At 41.1% G+C, this 26,819-nt stretch overlaps 1 protein-coding gene across 1 annotated transcript; it reads left to right on the top strand.

The window, feature by feature from the left end:
- Positions 1 to 8,619: 8,619 nt before the first annotated feature.
- Positions 8,620 to 26,577, top strand: lmo4b (LIM domain only 4b). The gene is made up of 5 exons (XM_088349893.1): positions 8,620 to 8,954; positions 12,221 to 12,472; positions 19,750 to 19,846; positions 21,679 to 21,834; positions 26,040 to 26,577. Exons 2-5 carry the CDS (start codon positions 12,225 to 12,227, stop codon positions 26,046 to 26,048), a joined length of 510 nt encoding a protein of 169 aa, XP_088206019.1. The 5' UTR covers positions 8,620 to 8,954; positions 12,221 to 12,224; the 3' UTR covers positions 26,049 to 26,577.
- The last annotated feature ends 242 nt before the right edge of the window (positions 26,578 to 26,819 follow it).

Raw genomic sequence — 26,819 nt, 5'->3', positions numbered from 1 at the left:
AAAGCACACAGCCAAGATCTCAAAAGATTGGCTTCAGAACCATTCCGTGAATGTCCTGGAGTGGCCCAGCCAGAGTCCAGACTTGAATCCGATCGAACATCTCTGGAGAGATCTGAAAATGGCTGTGCACAAACGTCTCCCATCCAACCTGATTGACCTCGAGACTTATTGCAAAGACGAATGGGCAAAACTGCCTAAAGATAGGTGTGCTAAACTTGTGGGATCATATTCAAAAAGACTTGAGGCTGTATTTGCTCCCAAAGGTGGATCAACAAAGTATTAAGAAAAGGCTGTGGATACTTATGTAAATTTGATTTCTTAGTTTTCTATTTTTAATAAATTCAAAAAAAGTAAAAAAAAAAACTTTTTCACATTGTCATAATGGAGTATTTTGTGTAGAATTTTGAGATAAGAGATTAAATTAATACAATTTAGAATGAGGCTGTAACATAACAAAATGTGGAAAAAGTGAAGAGCTGTGAATACTTTCCGGATGCACTGTATATGTACATATATATACATATATATATATATATATATATATATATATATATATATATATATATATATATATATATATATATATATATATATATATATATATATTTACACTTGTTTACCCCCTCCGCATCATGCGTCGATATGAGTTATTTTTAGTTATCCTTCGCCATTCACATCCATCCCTTGCTTGCACTTTTGCACCCATTAAATTAACCAAATGCACATCCAGAGCATGTTTCACCCCATCCAATCAGCCATATTGTGGCCTTCCTCTTATTCGATTTCCAACAACTTATGTGCTACATACTCTTTTGGTCAAACGGCCTTCATTCATTCTTTCCATATGTTCAAATCATCTCAAAGCATTTTTATCAACCCTTGTCGCAACCTCCCACCATACCAGTTCTTCCCTTTACTTCCTCATTCCTTAACTTATCCAGTCTTTTCACTCCACAAACACTATGCAAACATATAATTTCAAAGATATTTAACGTATTCCACTGAATTATGTCATTGTTGGTACCACACCTTTATACAATCCTCACTTTGCATCCATTTGCAGATCTCTACATTGAACACTCAGCACACCCATTGCTTTGCATCTTTCACTAACCCTCTTCTTCACATCCTCCTCCAAACCACCAACTGCTGCCACATACGAACCCAAATACTTACAACTATCTACCTTGTGCAACTTTACCATCCACCATCCAACAAAATCTTTAATCCACCTGCCTTACTACCTTTTGAACACCTCAATACCTCACTCGTGTCGGTACTCACCTTAAGCTTCCTTCGCTTACACACTCGATCAAACTCCAACACCAAAATACTCAGTCTTGCTGCAGAGTCAGCCACCAAAGCAGTGTCATCCGCAAACAACAGCTGAATACATGAAACCCACCCTCACACATAAATACCTGCTCTCCCTGCTCTTACACGCACCTCGCACATGACTCCATCGATATACAAACTGAATAGCCAAAGTCACACGCTCTTGCCCCAAACCCACTCAAATGCCTTTCTCTTTTACTTTCTTATATTCTCATTCCACCTCTCATTACCCTTTCTTATACCTTCACCAACCGTGCGCATTCCACACTGTGCACCTCAACTTCCAAGCACCCCTTTAATCGTTACATATCCAAATCTGGCATTCAAATCTCCCATCACAACCACATGACAATTCACTCCAAACTGTGCAACACACTTCGGCAAATGACTCCAGAATACATTCCTCTCTTCCTCTCAACTCTCAGAACCTGGACCATACACACTCAGAAACACCCACATCTGGCTTCGCCACTTCACTTTAACCCACATCAATCTTGAGGACACCTCTTTGAATTCCAGTGCTCTATTTCACACTCTCACTCACCAGCAAAGCCACACCTTCCCTAGCCCTCCCTGTATTTACACCTGACACTCTGCAGACCACATCACCAAAGAGCACCTCACCTCTCCCTCTCGATTTAGTTTCATTTAGTGCAAAGACATCCAACCTTCTTCTCAGAAACAAACTTCCAATCTCACCTCTCTTACTCTTGTAGTACAACCACACACATTCAGCACCCCGTCTTAGGGGGGGTTGAGGGCACCCCTCTTCCACCCTCTGCGTGGACTTGACTCTGATACAGAGGAGGGGATTCAGAGCCTCTCGCTCTGTCCCTTTTAGACGACTCTTACATCATGATACAGTGGGATAGTTCTTGTTCCCTGCAGCAGCACACAGATGCAAACATATTACTTTATGCCTTATGCCACGATCAGCCCCCTTCCCACAAAAAGAAGATCAACGAAAGGCAACAAAACGTGAGGTTGGCCGATCATAAAACATGTAATGAGCAGCCAGGCCAACCGGGAACCAATAACAAAAAAAAGCTACAGCAACCAAAGCGAACCTGGATGGGAATAAACCAGGGTAAAGAGCCGGCTAATCGTCTGGCTGACCAAACAACACACTGTGTGCAGCTAACGTGGGCTAGCCCAGAGCAAACAATAAAAGAAGCCCTCGTCATCTGGGATGCCAATGGGAAGCTAGCCGGACAATATTCTACCAAACGTGACACACGTAGTGAAAAACACAACCGAAAAGTCACTAAGGCAAAGAACACACATTGTAAAGGAGGCATGTAAACTTACCCAATGCAACCTTTGGAGGTCAAAGCACCCAACTTTAATAAAACAGTCATAGGGCCCCCAGTGACAAGGCAAGCAAAGTTCCAATTTCTCCAAGCAGAAATGAGCTGTATGCAATCGCTTTTAACTGTTTGTTTTGGAGCTGCCTCATATGTTGAGTGAATAGGATTCGCCATTTTAAAGGTGTTCCATTCCTACCAAGATATAACAGCTTGATAGGAAATAGGGCAGATTCGTCAACTTTGAGACTACATTTCTCAAGTCCCCGGCTCATGGAATATTTAGCCACATATTTGCATAATTGTTGGGAGGGACATAAAACATTCCATGCCTCGTTGAAAATAAAAATTTGGTCCATGGAAAAACCTTTAAACTTTCTCATTACTGTTGGCTGAGTTTGGTTCAATGCTTGAGGAAGTAGCTCGGGGCCTGTTGTAAATAAGTATTATTTAAAAAAAAAAAAAGAAAAACCAGCAGTCATTTAGTAAAGTGAACTGGGAGACAAATGAAATATGCACTCAATTATGGCAATGCTTGTAAGGAGCTAATAAAGCCAACGTCCCGACAAGACATCGCAAAGCCGTAATGGATGCCAACTCATTTGCCTTGACTGATGGCTTTCCCGCACTGCTCGTGCGGGGGCTGAATAATTATGAAATTCATCACCAGGCTTCGGGACTCGTTAAGGATTCACAACGTTTCATTAAAGCAGCGTCGTTACCGGCTGTTTGTGTGTTTGTACGCACACGCATACGGGGAGTCAGGAATAGTGCGTGGAATTAATTATCCAACGATTAAAGCGCTTAAAGGGGGCGGGGGAGGGGGTGCTCATTTGTGACTGCTTTCCGTTACTTACTGTGATGTTCTGTACATTATCTTACTTCAAGTTGGTACGATATGTCATTTAAGTGAAAAACTCTGAAGCATTTTTAGGACAGGTTAATTTTTTACGGGAAAACGTACCACAGGAATTTCTGAGGGCCCTAAATCTTTCTTTTATATGTAAAAGAGATTGTGATCTCAATTTGGTTTCTATCTGATAAAATTAAGGTCTTCATTGAACCAATGCAAGAACTAATCCCAAAACAACACCTGAACCCGTATTTTACGTACATAAAACCAGCTTGATATTTACAGCATTTCATGATAACTCAAGGTTTAAACATGTCGTGTCCTTCCTTAAAACTAAAACTTGAACCCGTCTTCGTCTACCACTAATCAAGTCTTTTTTTCACTGAACCTTTGTTTAACACCAAACCAGAAGTATCAGTCTTCGGTCCTAAAACCGAAGCTTGAACGAGTCTTGTTTTTCCCCTAAACCAAAACAATTCTATCAGTTTATGTACCTACAACCAACACTTTAAGATGTCCTTGATTTCAGGTGTTGGTTGAGGGGAGGTTTCCCAAATCTTGGTCTGCATGGGCAGGATCCTGCAGGTTTTAATTGTTTGTGTACTCCAACTGTAACTGTAACTATCAGATTTTTAATCATGCTTCAGAATATTTTGGTGATGAGCTGTTTATGTAAATCGGATGTGTTGGAAGACAGAAACATCCAAAACTGCAAGGCTGTTATACTCATGAATCATTAATTTGACCTGTAGACTTGACTGGATAAAGTGTAGGTCCAAGTTTAGATTTAGTAAGTTGTTTGTTTAGGAAAGACTGGTTTAGCATTTGGTTTTACCAAAAAATAAGACTTTTCCATATGGTAAAGAAGTTGACTGATCTTGTGCTTATTCAAGCCTGTCTCAAGGATGGAGATTGGTGTTGCTGGTTGGTTTAAGGGTGGCTGGTTTAACTATTAGTTATTGTCCTGAATTTGAGGGAGAACTAGACAAGTTCATCTGTTGTTTTTCCTCGATTGAACAAAAAAGACAAAAAGTCAAAAAGTGAGTCCTGCCTGTAGGAAAAGTTGTCCAGGGACTTTGAATGTGCCAGGTGGGTTTTACATGACAAAACACGTTCATTATGAGATGCCCCCGGCCTCATTGGAAAGACATCAGATGTATAAAGACAATCTTTTCCTCCACTTTAATTGTTTTATTATTCCTGGAGCTCTGATGAGACGCTACTGCGCCAAGCTGATTTCCCCTTTGGCAACTCGGCGATGCAGGCCCACTTTGCTCCTCGGCTCTCTTGACAATCTCATCAGCTGAAACAAAAACACGGCAGAAAGATGGTGCAGAATATCTTTTCCACTGCGCGATGATTAATTGATTTCAATGATTAAAACAGAGGGAAATTACGAGAAGAGTTTGAAAAGAGTAGCAAAGGCACACAGGGAAAAAGCTTTGTTGTTGTTCCGAGCTTGCTTTAATGAGCTTTTCATAACACAGAGCAGAAAGGAATGACTTTAAGTGGTCTTCGTCTTGTTTTTAACCAAATGATTACGGCACGTCACTGGGAGGGTAGGAGGGAGAGTAGGGTGAATGCAGTGGGGTCAGGGATATTCATGTTATAAAAGGTTGCGCATTTCCTGACTTAAATTCAATTAGATGGTTGTGTATCACTCCGTTTTCTTCTCTCAAAACAGCTTGAGTGCCTGAAGCAATGTTTTCATAAATGATAAAACAAAACTCGAGCCTCTACATAGCCACTTTTCAGATATGCTGAAAATGAATGCATATTTTGTTCTCCTCCCTAAAACATACCACATTGGATCCATTTTTGGTGTCAAACCAGTTTAAGGAATGCAGTCTGTCCAGAAACAGACTTTGAAATGTACAACAGCGTAATAGCAAATAATCTTAAATCTCACTTTATTGACATTTGTGTTTAAAATGAGGACGGGAGGAGGAGGTTAAAAATTTCCTTTGGCCAGCCCTGATTGAAGCCGAAACAGAACACTACTCGAGACTTCTCTTTATCTTCCTTCAACCCCCTCCAACCCCGCCGGCAGGACAAGCGTCTTCATTACGGAGCGCCGCGGTTTCTTTTCACCGTGGTGGGATCAGCCCTGTGGGGAGCGCCCAAAGATCTGAGGCCGGCTCTGCCATATTGTTTGCTGGTGCCTTTGAATCTGTAGTGCAGCTGCTAGGAGGGGAATGTGTCACGGGACGCTAAGATCTCAGCGGAGAAAGGAGATGATCAATTTTCTGACGGTGGGAATGCCTTCCCGTCTCACAAACATTTGCCCGCAGTCTCCTTCTCCTTATTTCACGAGTTGAATCAATTATCTTTTCCTGAAGCTTTTTCCCCATTTAGAATCCATTGAAAAAAATGTTATTAGGGAAAAAAAAGTTTGAAGTAAATAAAAACACTCACTTGTTACATTCTGTTCTGTCCATGACTGTATATAATGGAAGGTTAAAGGAGTTTGTTTTGCTTAGTTGACTTTTTAACTCAGTTAACGTATACATTACAGTCTTGTGTGTCGTGGTCCAGTCAAGATAGTATCACACCAAGAGTCATCGCGGTGGAACACTGTACTCCCTAATAAACAATCCCATTGTTATTACATCTTTCTTTTTCCTTTTTTCAAGTTGAAGCTTGTGGCTTGAATTAGGTCATTACATCACAAATCACAAGGCAACAATTCCATACAAGCATTACAAATAAGAAGGCACCGACAGAGAAAATATCTGTTTTCACTCACATGTTACAGTCTCGTGTGTTGTAGTTCGACAAAGAGTCTAATTACTTAAAGTCCTTGGTCATAGCCACCTGCTGTTCTACAGGCTGCCTGTTGGAGGTATTAGGTGCATCGGTCTTAGTCCAGGTTGGAAAGAAAAGGAGTTCAGTTGATTGTTCCTATTATGTAATCTACATCTGGGCGGCCATACTGGATGGGTGTAAGTTTACCTTGCCATTCGAAATATTATGATGAAAGCTCTAGTTTGGCTGTCACTAAACGGTCCGAGCGAAGTTGTGAAACAAATATTCACTAATGTAAAAACAAGACCCAAGCGTGTGGTGTAAGGTTTAGGGTTCAAATAAGGTTGATTTCTGGGACTCGTTAAAGCCGAGGTAAGGCATTTAGCATGCCCATGCCATCCCCTTGGAGTTGTATTGCATACCTGTCAACCTCCACGGCTCCATGCCCGTACAAACTGTCATATTTTCCCGTACAAAATACAAAATAAGCGTACACCATATTTTTTTTTCTCGGAATGATGCATGATGGGAAATCCCCAGGCGGCAGACCCATCCAATTGTCAAATTTGCGTTTTTCCGTATAGATTTCCTTGTACGTCGTACTCGTCTTAAAATGCATAAAAAAAACGTACTTTGTTTTTGGCAAAACCGTACATTTTGACAGGTATAGTATTGCGTTAATTCGATGAGCCTATCTCCTCCCTCCATTCTTTTGGGTCAGGCTTTCTTTGGACCTCATTTTGGACGGGAAATGCGGCAATGCTTTTACCTAGCGTTAATGTCGGACTAGCCCATTGCAAGTAAAGTTTTTGCTCTGGTCTCCACTCACCACATAAAACTACTCAGAAATTAATAGTAAAGTCACAAAAAAACGCCCCCCACACTATTCTTTTTGAAATGAAAGACAACTTTAATTTGAAAAATCCAACGAAAAAAGAGTACACCCGTGGTAACATCAAAATGCGTCTGGTGAACCCATCCAATTTGGCCGAATTTTTACATTTGTGGACGCACTGGACACCACGCAAAAACTACAATTACCAATGCCGTATCTGTGTTTGGTTTTGAAGTTGTTCATCTCTGAGAGACATTTTGGGGGGTCGTGTATAAGTGACTGAAGTAGATTAGAGCCAAACTACGGTATATGTCTTCTTGATTAATAACATGGTCTAAATTAGTCATTATCCTCAAATCAAGAAACCAACCAGTTTTTCTCACTAGAAACCCCTGGGGCAGTTTTTTCCCCAAACCAACACCTAAGCCATGCTCAGGATGTGGGCTCTCTATGTGGTATGCGATCGGGTCTGCTATTTGAGCAAATTCTAGAATCCATGAAAACAAAAGCAGCTCTGGCTTGGTTAAACGTTGTTTTAAGGGAATGCCTTAACTCAGCACCAAATTCAGAGAATGTTTTTAAACGTATTCATCACCATTGGGGTACATTTCTTCTTCTTGCCTAAAACTGCCCCCCAGAGTAAGATCTAACCTGTCAATTTATATATTTTTCCCATGTTTTTGATCATTTTAAATGGTTTACTTTTTTTGGCACAGGACGTTTTTCAATATAAGGTACTGCTACTTATAATAAGCAAAAGTGAATTTACTGCAAGTGAACAATGAATTATGCTGATCAAATCTTTGTGTTGTTTATTTGGGAAATAAAATGAACTTGTTTAGACATTTTATCTTCGTTTTTATATCACGCAGTCTGTCTTTCTGTGAGTAAATAGGTGCTACGTTGTGTTTGTAAGGTTTGTTATCAATTGATAAGTGTAATTGCCGTCATTTATAAAAGGAGCAATCGGCTGATGTTGACAGGTATGCAGACTTCATTGTCTTCTGTACAACTAAAACCACGATTTCTTCCACAGTGATCCCAGCCTATTAGGGCAAGGATTAGTTGAACCCCTCAGGGGTCTTGAATGAGGTCACAAATGACAGTCAAGCTCATGGATGCAATTATCCATTGTGGCCAAACGGTGGCGCCACTTCACGTAAATAATAAGTACGAGACATGCTGCGTGCCAGTACTTGGTTTGCTTCAGCCTTCTGGAATGTAAGGTAATTAAAATCAGGCGAGGTGTCGATGCTTCAATTGAGTATGTAAAGAGAGTGATTCTATAAAGAATGCAACAAAAGTGAGCTTTTTATGACTTGATTTGGAGTATTTAGTGACAATGTGATCATTATAGATCGGTATTATCAAGGTTGTGCAGTATTAATGACGAGCGCCTTTCTCTCCCCACCACCGCTCTCTCGGACTCTCCCTCACTTAGATTGGCCGTCTGTCACCAAGCTCCCTCCCTCCGTCTGTACTAACACGTCCTCTGGTTGGCTGCAGCCTTGCTCCCGTCACGTGTCCAGAAGTCACTTCTACAAGCGCTCCTTTCCTTGTCAGAGACTCGAAGAACGCAAGGCGAAGGGAGGAGCTGCGAACCGGAGCGAAACGTCAACGGCGTGTTCCGTACTTCGCAACCCGTACAAGGCGCGCTCCATCCGGTGTTCGGACCTTACGGCTATGCGGTAGATCTCTGAGTTTCCTTGCGCCATGGAGTCTGTGTGTTCCTGCATCAACCGTACACCGAGGCAGTAAATCTGTGGGAATACTTCTAACCCAAAACTATTTTTTTCTTCGATACGTATATATATATTTTTTTTATACTGCCACTCACTTTTGGGAACGTTTCTCCTGTTTGTTCACCGACACTTTGAAATAGGTGAGGTTTATTTCGTTGAATATTTTTAAATAGTATTTGTTTTTCAATGAACTTAACTTTTGTGTTTGGGAGTGTGCTAGCTGACGTCTGTTAGCATGTGTTTTCTTCCAAATGGTAACCCTTCAAAGTTCTCGCTCTTCGTATTAACCGGCTGTGCGGGATGATAACATGTAAACAGTACAAATACAAGTACAAATACAAGGCCGTAAAAACCAAAGGAAAAGTTCTGAGGGTCAAGATGTCTCATTTTAGGAAGAAGACAAAACAAATTGAGACATTTATTGGACAGCAGGAAGGTCGGCCACTTGTAAAATGAGAAAATATTCATGAAATGCGACGTTGATAAAAACGTACAGTGATTGAAATGAATTATCTTTATTGTCATTGATATCAACGATGTCGAACATTGCATGCAACGAGGTTAGACATAGCACTCTAGGGTAAACGTGTAATAGATACTTAAAGAATAATAAGATAAGAGACTCAGGATAATCAGGCAAAACTATTTACAGAGTGGTGGTTAGATACTGGCCAAAGTTATAGTAATAGTGCATTGAAAGAATAGTGCATAGTAACAGTTCACAGTTCCCTTACGTTGGGGCACAGCGTCCTGTGGTGTTTCTTGGGCAAGCACAGCCTGGCGGCGGCCATCGCTTGCCAGGCTGTCTGTTGTAGGGTTTTGCGCCTCCAAATTAAACTACTGGTTTCCATGGATACCAATAGAAGGAGAAGCCTCCTGATCTGACTCAGATACAGCACCTTCATTATCCGGTCGCAGTTGTTTTTCGGCGTAAAGCGTCATCCATCCCGATCTTCAGGGATGAGTCGGACCTCAGCGGCGTATGACAATAATGATACTGGGGAAATACTACTGTGTATCAAATGACTATCACGTTGTACAATACACATTACATCACTAGTGCAATGAAAGGTAGTACAATAACATGTAGCAGCAGCAAAAATCTTCCCAAATAAGTCGCAAAATATATATTTTTACAGTTTTGCGCGGTTGTTCAGGGTGGTGATGGCCCTGGGGAAGAAATGGTCTCTGATCCTGTTAGTCCTTGTTTTAAGGGGCCTGTAGTTCAAAGAGGTGGTGCTGGGGTGAGAAGAGTCTTTTTTTTTAAATGTTAATGGCTCTGCTGCGTTATTGCACACAGTGTCATGATTTTTTGGATGGACTTTCCAAAACTCAGTAAAATGAACACAGTATTTTCCAAATAGCTGCTGAGGACGACAAACGTCAAGAGAACTCTTATCACCTACAGTGCTGGACAAAATACTCAATGAGCTTTTTGGAATTCCAAAGTTTCTTCAGGGACCAATTTGTTCTATTTTGAAATCTGGCTCCTAGAGAGGAAACGAGAGATCCTAAAATATTTCGTCACGATAACTTTACCTTAGTAAAGTTAAAAGCTCCACTACACTATGTGTTGTTTATGGGGGGTTGTAGGGACCCGGGAGGCGGGAGTCACTTTCAGGTTCCCCCCCGTTTTATCCTCCTCTTCGTCAGATGTAATCAGCTCGAAAGGTAGGCTGCCTGCTCTGTCCCCTAAGAGCCATCGCTAATGGCTTGCTGAATGGACCCCCTCCCCGACTGCCCCAACACCCTAGACCCAATTAGTCTACCTGCCTTCAGCAAAAGATTTGGCTGCCTTGCCAAATCGGAGGGGGGATTACACTTTTAAATGGCATTTAACGGCTCTTTGACGTAAGATAGCTTGGCAGAAACTTATTAGATGCTGTATTTGGAGGAGTAAATGATGCAGAATGTCAAACCCAAGAAGGTCAACAATGACACACACTGCACGGTGATAAAAGCATCACTTTTGCACAAAAGTTTACAAACAAACTACAGGAAAGAAGTATCTTCTGGTGAAGGATAGCACACTATTCCTAAGAAATGTTATCTTACTACTTTTTTTTAAATTCAAAATGTCATCTTCTAAAACGTGCCACATTTTCCTTGTAGCAAACAAAAAACTCAACAGTAACCCATGATTATTCCCATTCATGCTACATCTCTTATTATTTGCCAACCAACGATTTAGTGACAAAAGAACATCAAAATCCACCTTCCACAAATAACCCTTTCCACCCCCCAAAAAGCTAATAAAAAAGAACTGTTAATTCTGTCATTAATTTAGCAGTTCATAACCCGTTTCCACAAACTGTTTGACAAATCTTGTGCCTTTTAGTAACGATTAGTACTCTGGCGGTGGCCCCACAATGTTGTGGCCACATGTTTTTACTCTGGGGGAGTCTCCTATTTATTTGTACAGTTCACCTTGCTTTCTCAAACATTACTTTGTTTTCCGAATAAGTCAGTTATTGATCATTTACCCAGCAATGTGTATTGTCATGCATGTTTATATTATTTATGCAAATCTTTACCTATTCCATCTTTTCTGTTTAGTAATTGTCTTGTTCTACTCATACTTCTTGTCTCTCGACAATTTTGTTTGTATATCTGCACCTTTGCTCCAGAGGTACATCATATCCTTTTGAAATAATATTTTACCGTTTCTTCCAAATATTTTAAACTATCCACTTTTCCATAATATTCCAGTCATATGGTCAAGCCACAGTGTTGTGTGCTTTTGTAGTTTTGTCCCGGGAGTTAATGGTTCATTGTCCTTGTAACATTTTGTCCTTTTTGTTATTGTCTAGGAGACACAAGTATTGTATCTGTCAGACCGTGCCCAATTTGTAGTAGATTTGACATTTGGTTGCCCTACAATGTTGTTGTTTGTGATGATAGTCTTAGAACCTCTGCACTTTGGTGTTGGTCGACATAAATGTGATATTCTCCCTTTTTTAATCAACCCCAGCATGCTATTAGAGCATACTTTTGTATATCTCCATGCTTCCTTGGAGTTGTATTTCTTGTTCGTCCTGCCCCCTTAGATGTATTTCTCTTAATATTGTTACTTTTTGTCAGTTTGACTATAACAATAGCTAATTTTGGCTGACTTGTCAGATTTTTATTTCATTTATAAGAAATATTATCTGATAATATTTGGCTTCTTATATTAGGGTCCTATTTTATGGTCGCTCCACAATATAGTGTCTATGTGTCCTTTAGTTATGTTCTAGATGTGACTTAATATATGTTCATGTTTTTTGCCAATATGCATACAGTGGGGGAGTTGGTGTTTTACAAGACTCCCACTTCACAACGTTTTATGTCACTGTTTAGTTTCTTGCGAATGTTTTTTCTCTATTTGCACTGCTAATTGTAACTCCTGTTTTCACTTTTTTGTTAGAACTATGGTGAACCCTGGAGGAAACAGCCAGCAGCAGCCCCCTCCACCATCAATGTCCACCGGCTCGCTGTCGTGGAAACGTTGCGCTGGCTGTGGCGGGAAAATCGCAGACCGTTTCCTCCTGTATGCCATGGATGGCTACTGGCACAGCCGCTGCCTCAAATGCTCGTGCTGCCAGGCGCAACTGGGCGAAATCGGCACATCGTGCTACACTAAGAGCGGCATGATCCTCTGCCGAAATGACTACATCAGGTGAAAACCTGCACAGAAATCCTACAGAATCACAATTGTCTCTCTGTGACTTGTACACACATGTGCTGATAATGCTAACCCAAACAACAGCATCTTAGGTTACTTAAAATGTTACTTATCAAGATGTAGTCGACTCGGCAGTTTCTTCAGTGTGTTGTGTAGGCTTAGATTGCTTATAATTCTGACTAGAACAGGAGCACAGTAAATTGGATGAAATCGGGAAGCACTGTCTTAAACAGTGTTGTATTGTAAATTGTAACATTTTGTTTATTTTCTCACAGAGCCCAAATTGGTTTAGGTCGAAAACAAACCTAGACTGCAAAAACTCTTCAGTTGAATTAAAAGCAAAATATCTTCCACTTAGTTTTTGACCCTTCAAACTACTACATACAAATGGTTCAAACGAGTGAAAGACGGTCTTTATTTCAAATATAAAGGTTGCAGTGGCTGTAGCATAAAGCACCCACAAGTACTCTGTGTTCTCTCCAAGCTAACGTAAGAGTCGTATAAATCATGCCGATATGATATTTGAAAATGAGGGAGACAACAAAGTGTTTTTTGGTCTTGATACCCATCTGCTTGCCGGGAGACAAGACATATTACAAGCGATAATGTTTTTGTTATTTGAATCCTTTTGGGTTAGCGGCAGAAAACCAAATTTATCATCAGGGCTTTAACGCATGACTTAACATTTCATTTGGTTTGCTGCCTGCATAGATAGGATGTTAAGGAGGTGAAGGCGGAATTAATGCCCAGCACAGTTTCTATACAAAGCAACAACACTGACAACAGTCTGACAATGGGTGAGAACCTGACTGCAGGTGGTATTTAGGACTATCACAGATCAGAGTCATCTCCTCTCATCTCATTGGCTGCACAGCTTATCCTCAGTAGGGTCACGGGGGTGCTGGAGCCCATCCCAGCAATCTTCGGGCAGTGGGCAGGGAACACCCTGAACTGGTTGCCGGCCAATCGCAGGGCACACAGGGACAGACAACTCGCTCGCCCATTCACACCTAGGGACAATTTGTACCGGCCAATCCACCTGAAATGCATGTCTTTGGAATGTGGGAGGAAACCGGAGTGCCCGGAGGAAACCCACGCAAGCACGGGGAGAACATAGAAACTCTGCACAGTAGGTCCGGTAGCTGGATTTGAACCCACACAGGAGGTTCTCAAGACCTTAGAACTGTGCCGCACACGCGTTAACCACTGCGCCGCCGTGCTGCCCATGATCAGAGTCATTGTTTGCCCAATTGGCAGCGTCAACCAATTTAATTAATACTTTAAAGTGTGACGTTCTAGTTCCTGCCCTTTGTTGCTGTGCAAAAACAAACTTCCATATAATGTTGTATGTGACAGTTCACCTTCTAATTGACCTTAAGCTTGTGTCAATCCTGTGTTTTTGGCAGGTCTATCATAACGATCTTGTGTTTTGTTAGCAGAAGTTGGTCTTTTGGTTGATACAGAAGATTCACACGTAATTGCTCCATCTTTTATTGTGTTCTGTTGCTAACCAAAACAAAAGCGCAAAACACATTGGCTCCCTGAAGCTCAAATTGTTGTCAATTTTCTAAGAATCTCCAGGCATGAGCTGGATGGCAAAACAGGGGATATTCAAGTGTGGGGTTAATACAGACTTAATATGGACATCAAATTTATATTGGTTATGATAAACGGAGCGAGGCAACAACCAAACAATACTTAACTGCTTGAAAGTAAGTTATAGAAGAGGTATGAGAGGGACAACTTGACACAGCAAGGAAGAGTCGATGGGACACTCGATTGGTAATCGGCCGCTAACAATACTTAAGCAAGCAGGAGTTGAGCTTCAATACACCTTTGCACTCGGAGCTGAGCTCAAAGAGAGCTCAACGCACATGATGGAAGCGTGAGATCTCTCTGGAGATAAAGCAGGCATCTGACAGTGAGTCTACACAATTAAATGCTTTAATTATAGCAGCAACCCCCTCCATTTCCTTTTAGTCCTGATGGGTTTTATCTAATGAGATCTGCTCCCTGGCTTGTATCCGCTCGCGCACTGACGTGTCCGAAATGAATGAGAGGCGCGCGGGCAAACAAAACATTTAATTAAGCAAATTGGCTTTTGAGAGGGAGCAGCAGAGAAAGGCAGATAGTGAGGACGGATTATTGCCAAGGCCATTTGATGCTTTTCTTTCTTTCCCAAACCCTCTTTTTTTCCCCTCATCTTAAAGGGGCAGCAATGTTTCTTCTAGGCGCTTGGGTTTTCAATGCGTCAATTGTCATGCATTGAACGCAGCGGGAGAATCATGGTTTCCTGTTTTAACCAACATGAGAGTTGAAGTTCTCTGACACGTACAAGAAAAAGATCAAAGTTTCACACTGGGATGTTAATATCTCAGTTTCAATTTTTTTATTCATAAGATGTCAAAGTTCTTGTGAAATGAGTTCTGTACAATATAGAACTACAGTGGTGTCCTTACGCCAGCTAGAGCTAGGCAGACATAGTAGTTATCTGAAGTCACTGGAGGTAATTACTTTGTTGATTTCATTGTGATCTTAAGTAACATGCTTTCAACTGTCTTAAGATCACAGAAAAACGATTTTATATATCTCATTGAAAGTTCTAAAACTGCTCTTTTACAATAACACAGACCAATAAGCAAGCTTCCGCGTTAGCTTAGCGATCGAAACCATTGCCCTCCAAGGTAGTATACCTGTCAGTCAACAACGATGCCCCTACCTTTATACACTAACACGCACCACCCAACAAATAAAACAAAAATAACAATCAATGGCACAAATACATTTTGTATCTTGCAGTACTATTTCATTGACAAATAATCAATACGAAGTCCTTGTACCGAATTTCTGATTAAAACCGTTTTCATGAAATCGCTTACATTTCAGTATGAAAACAACCGGTAGATATCATCAAATATCGATCAATCTCATAAAAGAGCCTCATTTTCAATTGGTGTTGATGTTAGGTCCCACTATAATTCATCAAATTGTTTTGATTTATTCCTCCAGAATTAAAAACTCAGTATTTCAATAAATGTGGATTACAAATCCTTTGGTACACAAATGTCAAGGAAATAACATTTAAATGTGATGGAATGAGCAATCTTGTCTTGTTTACAGATGCAGAAACTACTTTTGCTCAATGCCAAAGTTAGTGTTAGCCTATACACTCATTGCAACCTGTTCCACTCTCAAGTGCTTGTGGTTTTGAAGTGTGTTTAAAATCAGCCTTGAAGCCCATCAGCAGTCACCACAATTAAATTTTGGGAATGGTGACGTCCCCTGTCTCCAAGGGAATTAATTTCCTCCGAGATTGAGGCGAGCATGCTGCCCCCACCCGCCTATCCCGTGCTGCTTAATTGAATTAGCCAAGGTAATTAAATGGCACTTTTCCAATGGAACGTGCGAGGTAAATCTAATAGTTGGTTATTTAATATCACTCTGAAGCCTGCTCGAGCGCCATGACAGCGGCGGCACGACGTGAACTATTAGAGCCCGGCGAGCGCGGGATCTCGGGGAATTAATTAAATGGCCGTGCAATTTAGCGGGAGCGTTTATCTTGATTTGTCATAACGGAATTAATTTCGAGGGCCTTGCACTTGCTCGGTGGGGGCCCGATCTGTTTCTCTGAATTAACCGCGTGTAATTTGGCCGCTCTTCGTCACCATCCTCCCCAAACACGTGCACAACACACATCAGAGCCCCCCCGCCCAAAAGCCTACACCCTCACCCCCCACTCTAATGCACCTTCTGCCATTATGCAAAGCCGCGCTTCAGTTTCAATATGGCCTCATGCTTTTAAGGTGCTTTGGCCGCTGATGCACAGAAGCCCTTTTAATGGACTGCATGTGAGGGGAGGGGTGTGTGTGTGCATGAGCGTGTTTGTGTGTCAGTAATTTTACCCCACTCTAAGAAGGCACTGAATGAGCTTGGCGTTTACCTGACAGTCGCGCCGTCGACAGAATACTCGTCGTGTTTTCTTTTTTTAATTTAATCCTCACATCAATCCAGATCATGTTTTAGTTATAGGGACCGTATCTGCACCCTTGGGAGTGTGGAGGTGTTCTAAGCCCCCCCCTTCCTCCACCGCCGCAATTAAAGGGTCCCTCGACATTAATTACATCGTCCCGGCGTTGGCGTGTCACCCATGCGCTGGAGTTCAGTCGCACTCGAGGCCATTAGAGGCCAACTTCAAACATGGATGACCGCTTAATTGTGCACACAAGACTCTTAGGCTGGATTTACACTCAACTTTGTAATGGAGAGCTGGTTTCAGAACCCCTGGCGCGACATCCGGTGTCCATCCACACATTGGAAGGAAGCGTAAAAAAGTAAAGCACACTGAAAAAGTGATCAGGGAAGCATCCAATCCAAAGACAATGAATGAAAATAAGTTCTATTCAAAATGGATTATGGTAACACTCGGAGCTAAAGGCGACTTAATGTCACAGCCAAGTTAGCTTGCGTAGCTTTATCCAGAGCAAGAAAATGTCAAGTGTGAGACAAGCCCCAAGGCGTTACTTGGAAGATGTTTATGCAATGGGAAAGTTATTCATTACACCACCTAATGGGTTGAGCTGTAGACACGATACAAGGGAATATTTGTTTGTCTACAGAGCAGGGGTAGCTAACCCGGTCCTCGAGAGCCGCATGTCCTGCATGTGTTTGGAGTTCTGCTCCAATACAGGTAATTCCAATCACCTGGATCATTATCAAGCTATAACAAAGCTTGCTAACAAGCTGAAAATTGGCATCACTTGTGTTGGAGCAGAGAAACCTCCACATACATGCAGGACATGGGGCTCTCGGGGACCGGGTTGGCCACCCCTGGTCTACAGCATCTTTAATCTTGGTGCTTTAGCTGCAAAAAGTCCATCTTCATACAGTCTGATCTTGATCGGGTCTTTAATGGAAAGAGTTTTAATGACCACAACACTACAAACTTCTAAATTAGGGGTCATCCAACATGATTCCCTCTAAGGACTGCTGAGGTTCCCGCAGACCTTTTCTGAATATAGCTTACCAGTGCTGAGTCATTGGGATTTTTTAGTAAAAAATGTTTAGTGATTCACTGAGTCTATTAAACTCTACTTCCAAAAATTTACCTGGTAATAACATGGTAACAATCTATTTATTACACAAGTTATTTCTTGTAAAATATGATTCCCTTTACACTAACTAGTAACAAAAAGTCTGTCCCAGCTTAAAAAAGGTTGGAGATCTCTTATATAAATAAACAGCAATTATTAAAAAAAGAATAAAAATTGAATTACTGTATACAAAACTATGGAAGAAGATGACCTGCATTTAAGCATTAGTTTGGAACTAAACATCAAAGTGAAAGTATGCAAGTGGAAAACATGCATTAAAGTAAATAAAGGTTGTACGTCTGCATTGAACGTTAAACTGTCAAAGTAAAATCTGCATTTAGAAAAAAACTAATGTAGAAAGTAACCCTACCTAATAAACAGCCCTTGGGCACTTGGATGGAACTCATCAGGACAACAAACCATATTGGCCTTACCCTGAAAGGGTTCCATATTGTTGTAATTTTAGCATGGATAAATTATTATTCCACAACCATTTTATTATAGTTTATCCTCTTTGTTCTATTTGTTCATAAAAAAATTGGTAAAGAAAATATTTTACCCTACTGCCAAACTCGATTAGCATCCCCTTCCTTAAGGTTACAATATCCCGTGTGTTTATCAAAATCCGAATGGCAAATAAGGGTGCAGGCTGGGGCCACCAGGCCCGACACGTTTGTGTCACGTTTGTCCCAATAAAGGAGCAGAGCTGGCACGGTTGTCACCATCAGCCTCCAGTTAATTAGTTTGTGGAATTGAGTTTTGATGGAGCCTTTCCAAATCACTCTCAGACTAAATTTGCTGCAGTCTTATTGAAAGCACACTGCCCCCATCCACCTAGGCAACCACCTACCACCAGCTTTTCTTTCCATGTCCGTTAGATGGTTTGCGGAAACTCTATTTTAGCTCATTACTTTTTCACAAAAAGCCCTTCAATATGTTCCAATTGAAGAAAAAATGTTCTGAATGGTGTTTACTCCAAACAACTTAATCTGATCCCCTCTGTTCCCCCCTTTTTTCCCCACCTTGCAGTCTTTTCTTTTTTCGCGCCCTTCCCGTCGAAGCATGTCAGATGCCGCGCTCTTATTTGATTGCTTAGGAAAAGTGGCGTGATAGAGCAAACACCCGCTGAGATATGATGACAAATGGCTCCAGATCCCAGTAAATTACTTTCTGCTCAAATCGAAATTTCATTCAGTTTGCTGCTCGCTGAGATGAAGTAATCTAAATTGTGGACTCAGAAGGAAGATAGAAAGGAAGCCGCAGCAAGCATTTCATTATCGAGAGGTGGTGGGTGTAGAGGAGGGTTCGTGTATGGAAGGAGGGCAAAAGAGATGAGTAGAAGCAAATCTAAAGTGTTGACACCATGATTGAAAAGGTTAACTTGCGCACATGATATATCATGCCCAGTAGCTACAGCTTTCTAATGGAAACACGGCAGTGACTGAGCGCTTGAAGTTCCCAGAATGGCTGCAATTGCTCGGATGGGATGCGGACGTTCCGCCCGCAACGCATTATTAGCTCTTTAGATCAGCACGTTTTTTTGTTCGAGTCGTGAGAAATGGCAGCTTTCTGGTTAAAGTACCCTACTGACTGAGCATCGGCAACATTCTAAATGGCTGCTGTAAGCCTAGACGGGCTGTGGATACTCTTGTTCTGAGTTTTTTTTTTTTTTTTAAGAGCGCATGGACAACAGTTCTGTGTTACTGCCGTAGTGATAGGAAATGGTAGCTTTTATAACTAAACCAATGTGGGGATTGAACCTATCAAACCCAACTACAGGAAAACTGGTTCTACTACCTAAATGGGTTGCAGACATATGTTCAGGTGCTAATGCATAAATTCATGGGAGTGGCACATCTAATTTTTGGTGTTGCAGTCATGTACATGCTGCTTGTAACAGTAATGATTAAAGCAACCCAACATTTCTGCCTAAACAGGCTATTGATTCTTAAACTTTGGTTTTCATTAAATGTTGCAAATGGTGGTGCTTTTATATATCGGACAAAAATGAATACAAAGTTGCCTTTTAGACTTATGTTTTCTTTTTTGGGGGGGTTATACTTGACCTTTCACACCCCTGATTTCTGTAACCTCACTTTGCTACCTTATGGTCTGACAGGCTGCTGCCGCTCCTGCTAATAGCTCACAGTAAGATTAACGCCACCTCTTCGTTCTTGACAGATTATTTGGCAACAGCGGTGCCTGCAGCGCATGCGGTCAATCCATCCCCGCCAGTGAGCTGGTCATGAGGGCGCAGGGCAACGTCTACCATCTCAAGGTAAACGGCTTCTATATACTGTAGTTACTGTGGTTTACATTTTATGAAAAAGTAGTGAGCTAGGCATCTTATATTTAAGTAGAGTAATCCCTCATGTTTCGCAGGGTTTGCGTTCCAAAAAGGTCTCGCAAAAGTCAAAACCAGCAAAGTAAAAACCTTTATTTATTAAATATACACTGTTTTATACAAGGAAACCAAAGAACAAACCCGATTTACAGGCTCAGGCATTGTCTAACAAATAAAAGTACTTTAAAAAGTTTTTATACAAGTAACTTCTGTACTGTGAAATTATGATTTAAAAATAATGTTGCTTCTATATAGGAGTATTGCTTGTTATCTAAAATATTATTCGTTAATGAACTAAGGCACTATGGGAACCTGATTTGAGCAAAATTATGGCCTTATGTCGGGGGCACGCATGGCTCTCGAGCCTTACACGGTTCTTTTCAGGAGCACGCATGGCTCTCGAACCATACATGGCTCCCGAGCCATATAGGAGCACGCATGGCTCCCGAGCCATGTAGGAGCACGTATGGCTCCCAAGCGGAGTTATACACAGGACAGGACGTGGCCATTTTTTCTCCTTGCTCAGTGCTGTCTGCACTTAGCTTAAATTTGTTGATGTCGTAGTTTGCGGTATTTTTTACATTATTACAAAAAAACTTTGCTCGCACCCTGTTTTGAAACCATTATTTAGAACAAAAATGAAAGTCAAAATGACCTTTAACCACTCCTAAGTAACTGCGAAAGGGAGACATATTTTAAGTGGTATAAATATATTGATATGGGACAGAGGCTCTGGCATTATTATTATCTTATAGATTTTATCAAACACCACACAGTGAAATAAAATGTGCGGAAAAATTATTTTTTGTCTGGAGAGTGGTTTTGTTGAATTATGCCTGACAATATATGGAGTGTCTCTCTCTCTCCCCAAAAAGAAAAATCAAAATATTTTTGCTTATATGGCTCTTTGGGTCAAGAAGGTTCCCGACCCTTGACTTGTGTTAAGTCTGACGATATATTACTATATTTTTGCCTGATTAATTTGGCAGGCTGTATTAAAATTAATTAACGACTAATTCTGAATGTTCAAACCATCCTCCTTTCATCAGGCAATGATTTGTCACCATCTTATCGACGTTATTGTTAAAACAAAAATGTGGCGTAAAAATGCTTTTAACCTAGCATGTGGAGAAGTCCAATTTTGTGGGTGATACATGCATATTCCCTTCATTGTGGTGATTTTGTGGGTCTGAAGGATTTTGTTTACATGGGGACTTTTGGAGAAACTTGACATAGAAAAATATATGCACAATTAGGTTGGTCAAGCTGTTTTACGTATATGCACAACTTGGACTGAAAGCTTCTCAGCGCACAGGTAGAAAAGGGATGGGGCAACTGTTCAGTCAATAAATTCGTAGAACACAACGCATGATGAAAAATCTCAAAGAAAAACACGATACAGCGATTACCGTAATGACCATCACATCAGTTGGCTGCCCTTTTGTGTACAGTACCTTGATATACAAAATGAACACAAGAGATTTTGCCAGGATTACCGGTGAATATGTGTTTCCTGCACCAATTTCATCAACAAGAGATTTTAACATGCTTGGGCTGATGATGTCATCTATTAATAGGCCTGAGAGTATGTGTATCCATGGAAGTCAAAACCGTTGCGTGAAGGTGACCCATTTAGTCAGAAACCCCTCATGAGCCTCATTAGCAGCTCCCCAATTGAAGGTCATTAGTTGGAGGTGCCCATTTATTTTATTTTTTTGCTGCGAGGCATCAAGATCCCCACTCTTTCTTTAATTTGGTCTCTCCAGTGTTTCACGTGCTCCACCTGCCGGAACCGTTTGGTCCCGGGCGACCGCTTCCACTACGTCAACGGCAGCCTGTTCTGCGAGCACGACCGACCCACGGCACTCATCAACGGACATTTGAGCTCATTGCAGACCAACCCATTACTGCCAGACCAGAAGGTGAGACCCACGTAGCCGCCTGCTTTAGTTCACCACAAACACCTTCAAGGAATTATGTACATTAGACCTCCGGGATACGACATGAATCCGTTCTGAGGTGGGAATCGCTGTATAGTTATAAACATATGCTGATACGTAGCTAATGCGCTCTGAGCCACCCCTACCCTAGATAAAAAATATTAAAATACCAAAAGTCCATATTACGTAAAATTACATAAGGCGCACCTGATTATGAGCCACACCCAGTATATTTAAAGGAAAAAACATTTTCTACATACATAAGCCTCACCTGACTATAAGCCACATGTGCCCACATTGAAACATGAGACATTTACAAAGAAAGATGGGACACAGAAAGAGTTTAAATAATATACGGTACGGCGGACTGCCGGCGGACTGCCGGAGTTTTGATAAACAAATACTTATCTGTACGATGTCACCATATGCCCTCTGTTGGCTGCGGCTGCATCGGCTCGCTACAACGGGTCAGGTGCAATCGACATTTCGTTCTGTGTACATTGTTACACAGAATGACAATACAAGGAAATTATTATTATTATTATTATATCATTGGAAAGCTTAAACTTTTGGGATTCAAGATATACCATTTCAAAATGCACTCATCAGAGAAACATGACTATCGGTCTGAAACAAGACACCCGAAAACTATAAAGACTGAGCAACTCACCAGTACGTCCCCTGGCCGTCTTTAACTTCTTTGAATGTCCGCGAAAGTGGCTTTGTTTGTTTCTTTGTTGCATCAAGGCCAATCCATAGAATCCAATGTGTAAACTATTTACTCGATAATGCCGACAGATAAGTAGGAATCCCCCTTAAACTTATCTCTTTCATTGGAAGTTGCTTTTGGTAATTTGTTAGTTATCTTCGCTTGAAACACTCATAGCCTCTTCGACCAACAAATATGTAAACCAATATGGTGACTCGCTCACGAGGTGACTGATGTTCTTCACATGACATCAAGTCAAGTCAAGTATTGAACGGATTTTAGCAATGTTACGAAGATGGAAGAAAGCGGTTCTAGTAATTTTCTTTACATGCATTTCAAAGGATAGATCAGGGTCAAATATGACACCTAAATTTTTAACTGAGTCGCTCTGTGTGATGTGACATTTGTCAATGTTCACAGCAGTTTTTGAGAATATATCATGGACCAATGACTAACATTTCAGTCTTTTCAGAGTTCAGACGCAAGAAATTGAGTGACATCCACTCTTTTATCTCAATGAGGCAGGCCTCCAAATTTCCACAGTTTAGTGTGGGAGATTCCTCCAACGGAAGATATTGTTGAGTGTCGTCTGCGTAGCAGTGGAAGCTGATATTGTACTTGCGAATAATATCACCTAATGGAAGCATGTAAATGCTGAAAAGAAGGGGGCCAAGCACTGAACCCTGCGGAACACCGCAGGTAACATTAAAGGGCTCAGATGTCATTTCACCATATTTAACACAGTGCGTCCTATCTGAGAGGTAGGATCTGAACCACGAGAGGACGGTTCCTGGGAGACCAATCCATTTTTCCAACCGTTCTAGTAGGAAATTGTGGTGCACTGTGTCAAAAGCAGCACTAAGATCCAGCAGCAGCAAAAGTGATGAAGCGCCAGAATCCATTGCCAGTAGGAGATCATTTGTTACCTTGATCAGAGCTGTCTCAGTAGAGTGGTTAGCCCTGAATCTTGATTGCATGGATTCAAAAAGGTTATTCTCGGATATGAAAACATTTAGCTGCTCTGCCACTACTTTTTCAAGTACTTTAGAGAGGAAAGGTAGGTTTGACACAGGTTTATGATTACATAAGATTTCTGGATCAAGGTTGGGTCGTTTCAGTGTGGGTTTAATAACGGCGGACTTAAAAGCTGCTGGAACTACACCTGAGGAGAGTGATATGTTTATAATATTTAGAACTGAAGGTCCAAGGACTCCAAAAAGACTTTTAATAAGTGAACCTGGGAGCGGGTCGAACTGGCAAGTTGTCGGTTTGGCCGCATTCACCACCTGTTTGAGATCATCAAGTGACAGTTCACTAAAACCGGAAGTCAAACGCGAGACAGGCTGTCATCAAAATGCATTATCTCAGAAAATGAACATAACATACCGATGAAATATATATATATATATATATATATATATATATATATATATATATATATATATATATATATTTTATGCAATAAAACGTGTACTGTTTCTAAAATCAAAAGGAAGACAGCTTTTTTTAGGCTGGAGCGGGCATATCACAGTCATGAACATCCCTCAAATGTATTGCCCATGAGCAATGCTCACCTAAGCTAAGATCCCTAGCCCGGGGGCGGCATGCGGGTATCTTGTACTCAACCATTTGAAAGCAAAACAGACGCCTAATCATACGCGAAGGACGCACTGGTTCCTCATTACGCCCGCAGCAGATGTAATCACGTCGGCCAGGAAGAGAAATTGCATTGTGGTTTCACCTTGAGTGCTTTGGAGCAGCGGCGGCGGCGGCACGCCTCTAAATCCTTGCAGAAGCGCCGGCCTTTTCAGGGCTGCGGCGATTGAAAGCGCTCCGGATCTTAATTGCGGACGTCTGTTTAAGTCGCACTAAACAGCAGGGCCTCGTTGCTTATTGATGGGCTCCGCATCCGTTGTAGTGGAATGTGCTGCATTATTGATGCTAAAGTGCACTGTGGCGCTAGATATTGGCCGCGCCGCTTTAATTATGGCGCACATACGCGTAGAAATATTAAATGAACATAGAGAACACAATGTCTTTGACCAAGGTACTTCTACCCCTACTGGTTGAAAATAGAATTTCAGCTGGTGAAATAATGGGAAAGAGCCCGTGAAGTTGTGTTATGTCTAGCCGCCTAATTGGAAGCTTACTGTTTTAGTGCTAATAGTGGGTGTGTATGAACGAGGTGCACATAAATACAATGATTATTCGTTTGTGCTACCAGGCTAATGCTAATTGTATGGGAGATAAGTGAGTTACAGTAATGCTCTCTCTTTTCTAACTGATTTGTGCTCTTTGGGTTATGATAATTGACAATATAAAACAGGTACAACGGGCTTAGTAGCCCACACCAACAATGGTTTACTTGCTCATTAAAGCTAACTGTGTTTAGTGCTAACAGTGGCCTTGTAAGACCATGGTGCACATACATACAATGGTACTGTGTTTGGGCTATCTGGTTTTGGTAACTGTATTGGAAATACACGAGTTCCCATCATCTGTGTTTGTACTGGCTTGCTAATGCTAGCTGTATGGAAAATAGGTAAGTTAAGGTCATGCTCTTACTGCCAAATTCTATAGTGCTATTTGGATAATGTTAATTGTCAATATCAAACAGGGACAAAGTGTTGGCTAGTTGACATGTACAATAATCAAAGTTATTTATTGATGCAAGCTGCACATAAATTTCATGGTTCTGTTTGTGATAGTCTCTAACACTAACCTTTAATAATAGGGGTAATAGGTGAGTTCCAGTCATGCTCTCTTAATACTAACTAAATTAGTGCTATTTGGACGATGTTAATTGAGGATATAAAACGGGTACAAAGTGCTAGCTAGCCGGATCAAACGGTAATTATCCTCGTTTATTTAAGCTAACTGCATAAAATATTCAAATTGATAAAACCACATGTAGAAAAGTGCTAAATTGTCTTTGGCTCGCTTAAGCTAAATGTATTATGATAATGATATAGCTAACAAAAAAATGACAATTGTTGATGTGTTATTTGCAATAAGAGAAAACCTTGAATTAGCCTAAAAGAATTTGCTTCATGGAGGATTGGGTTAATAAACAAATTACAAAATTGTAAATTTTGCTGTGATTCATGCTAGCAGTCTGATGCTAACATATGTCCTCCCAAAGCGCTTTAGAATGTGCTTCACACTTACCCATTCATAAACACTCACACCCCAATAGCAGCGTCAGCCATGCAAGGCAACTCTCCTGCTTATCGGGCGCATTAGGGATTCAGTGTCTTACCCAAAGACACTTTGACATATAACACAAAGGAGGGAATCGGACCTGAACCAAGACGAGCGCTTTACCTCCTAAGCTACTACCGCCCATGTGCAAAAGGTTTGAGCCTTTGCAAAAGTAATGCTTCTGTTAGGCTAGCTGCCTGATGCTAGTCATATAATATAGCTGTGTGGAAAGAAGATAAAACTTAAATTTCCCTTTTTGTTTTCTTGTTCTTTTCAGGTGTGTTGAACGGACACCGTGCGGTAGAGCAGAGACGTGTGCCTTCATTTGAACCCCCACTCATCCTCACCACAGACAATTTGTGGAGCTTTTTGTCCTCCCCAAACCTGGACGAGATACTTGCACTTGACAAGGCGGGAGATCGAAACCAAGAGACTCTTTGTCAAGAGATTTTTTTATTTTAATTTTATTTTTTTTTCAAAATTTCGACAGCGTCACGTTTTATTAACGAAGCAACACGATATCATTTCGATGGCGGGATTGTGACATTTCTTTTCTTAGCTGGTATGTCAACAAACTGCCACAAACACACACTTGAGTCTATTTGTATGTACAGTATGCATGTCTTTGTTGTCGTCCCAAAACTCTCTTCCCTTCCACACTGGAAAAAAAGAAAAACTCAACCCAAAATCCTTGTCAGACATTCAGCGGTGTAGAGCAACATCATACCAGATGAAAGAGAATTTATTTGTGATATTTTCTGAGACATTTGCTCCACTATGGTGTATTTAAGTAATAAAAAAAGATATGGATGTTTTTTTGGGGTTATTTTAGATGACTTTGATTTACAACCTGAACGCAAGACACAAGATTGCGTTTATAAACCTGCTGAACAAAAGCTAAAGGATACACATGTATAATTGAACGCCGAGTATAGATTTAAGGCAGCAATCGAGGAACAAGAAAATTTAAAAAATGCAAGAGTTACTTATGGTCAGCACGGCGGAAAAGTGGTTCGTGTATGTGCAGCACAGTCCTGAGGTCATGAAATCAAACCTA

The sequence above is a fragment of the Urocampus carinirostris genome, chromosome 12 (genome assembly GCF_059441175.1).
Source record: "Urocampus carinirostris isolate Australia breed hairy pipefish chromosome 12, RoL_Ucar_1.0, whole genome shotgun sequence".
Lineage (NCBI taxonomy): Eukaryota > Metazoa > Chordata > Actinopteri > Syngnathiformes > Syngnathidae > Urocampus > Urocampus carinirostris.
Note: the sequence above shows the minus strand (reverse complement) of the source record. Positions and strands in the feature narration are given on the sequence as shown.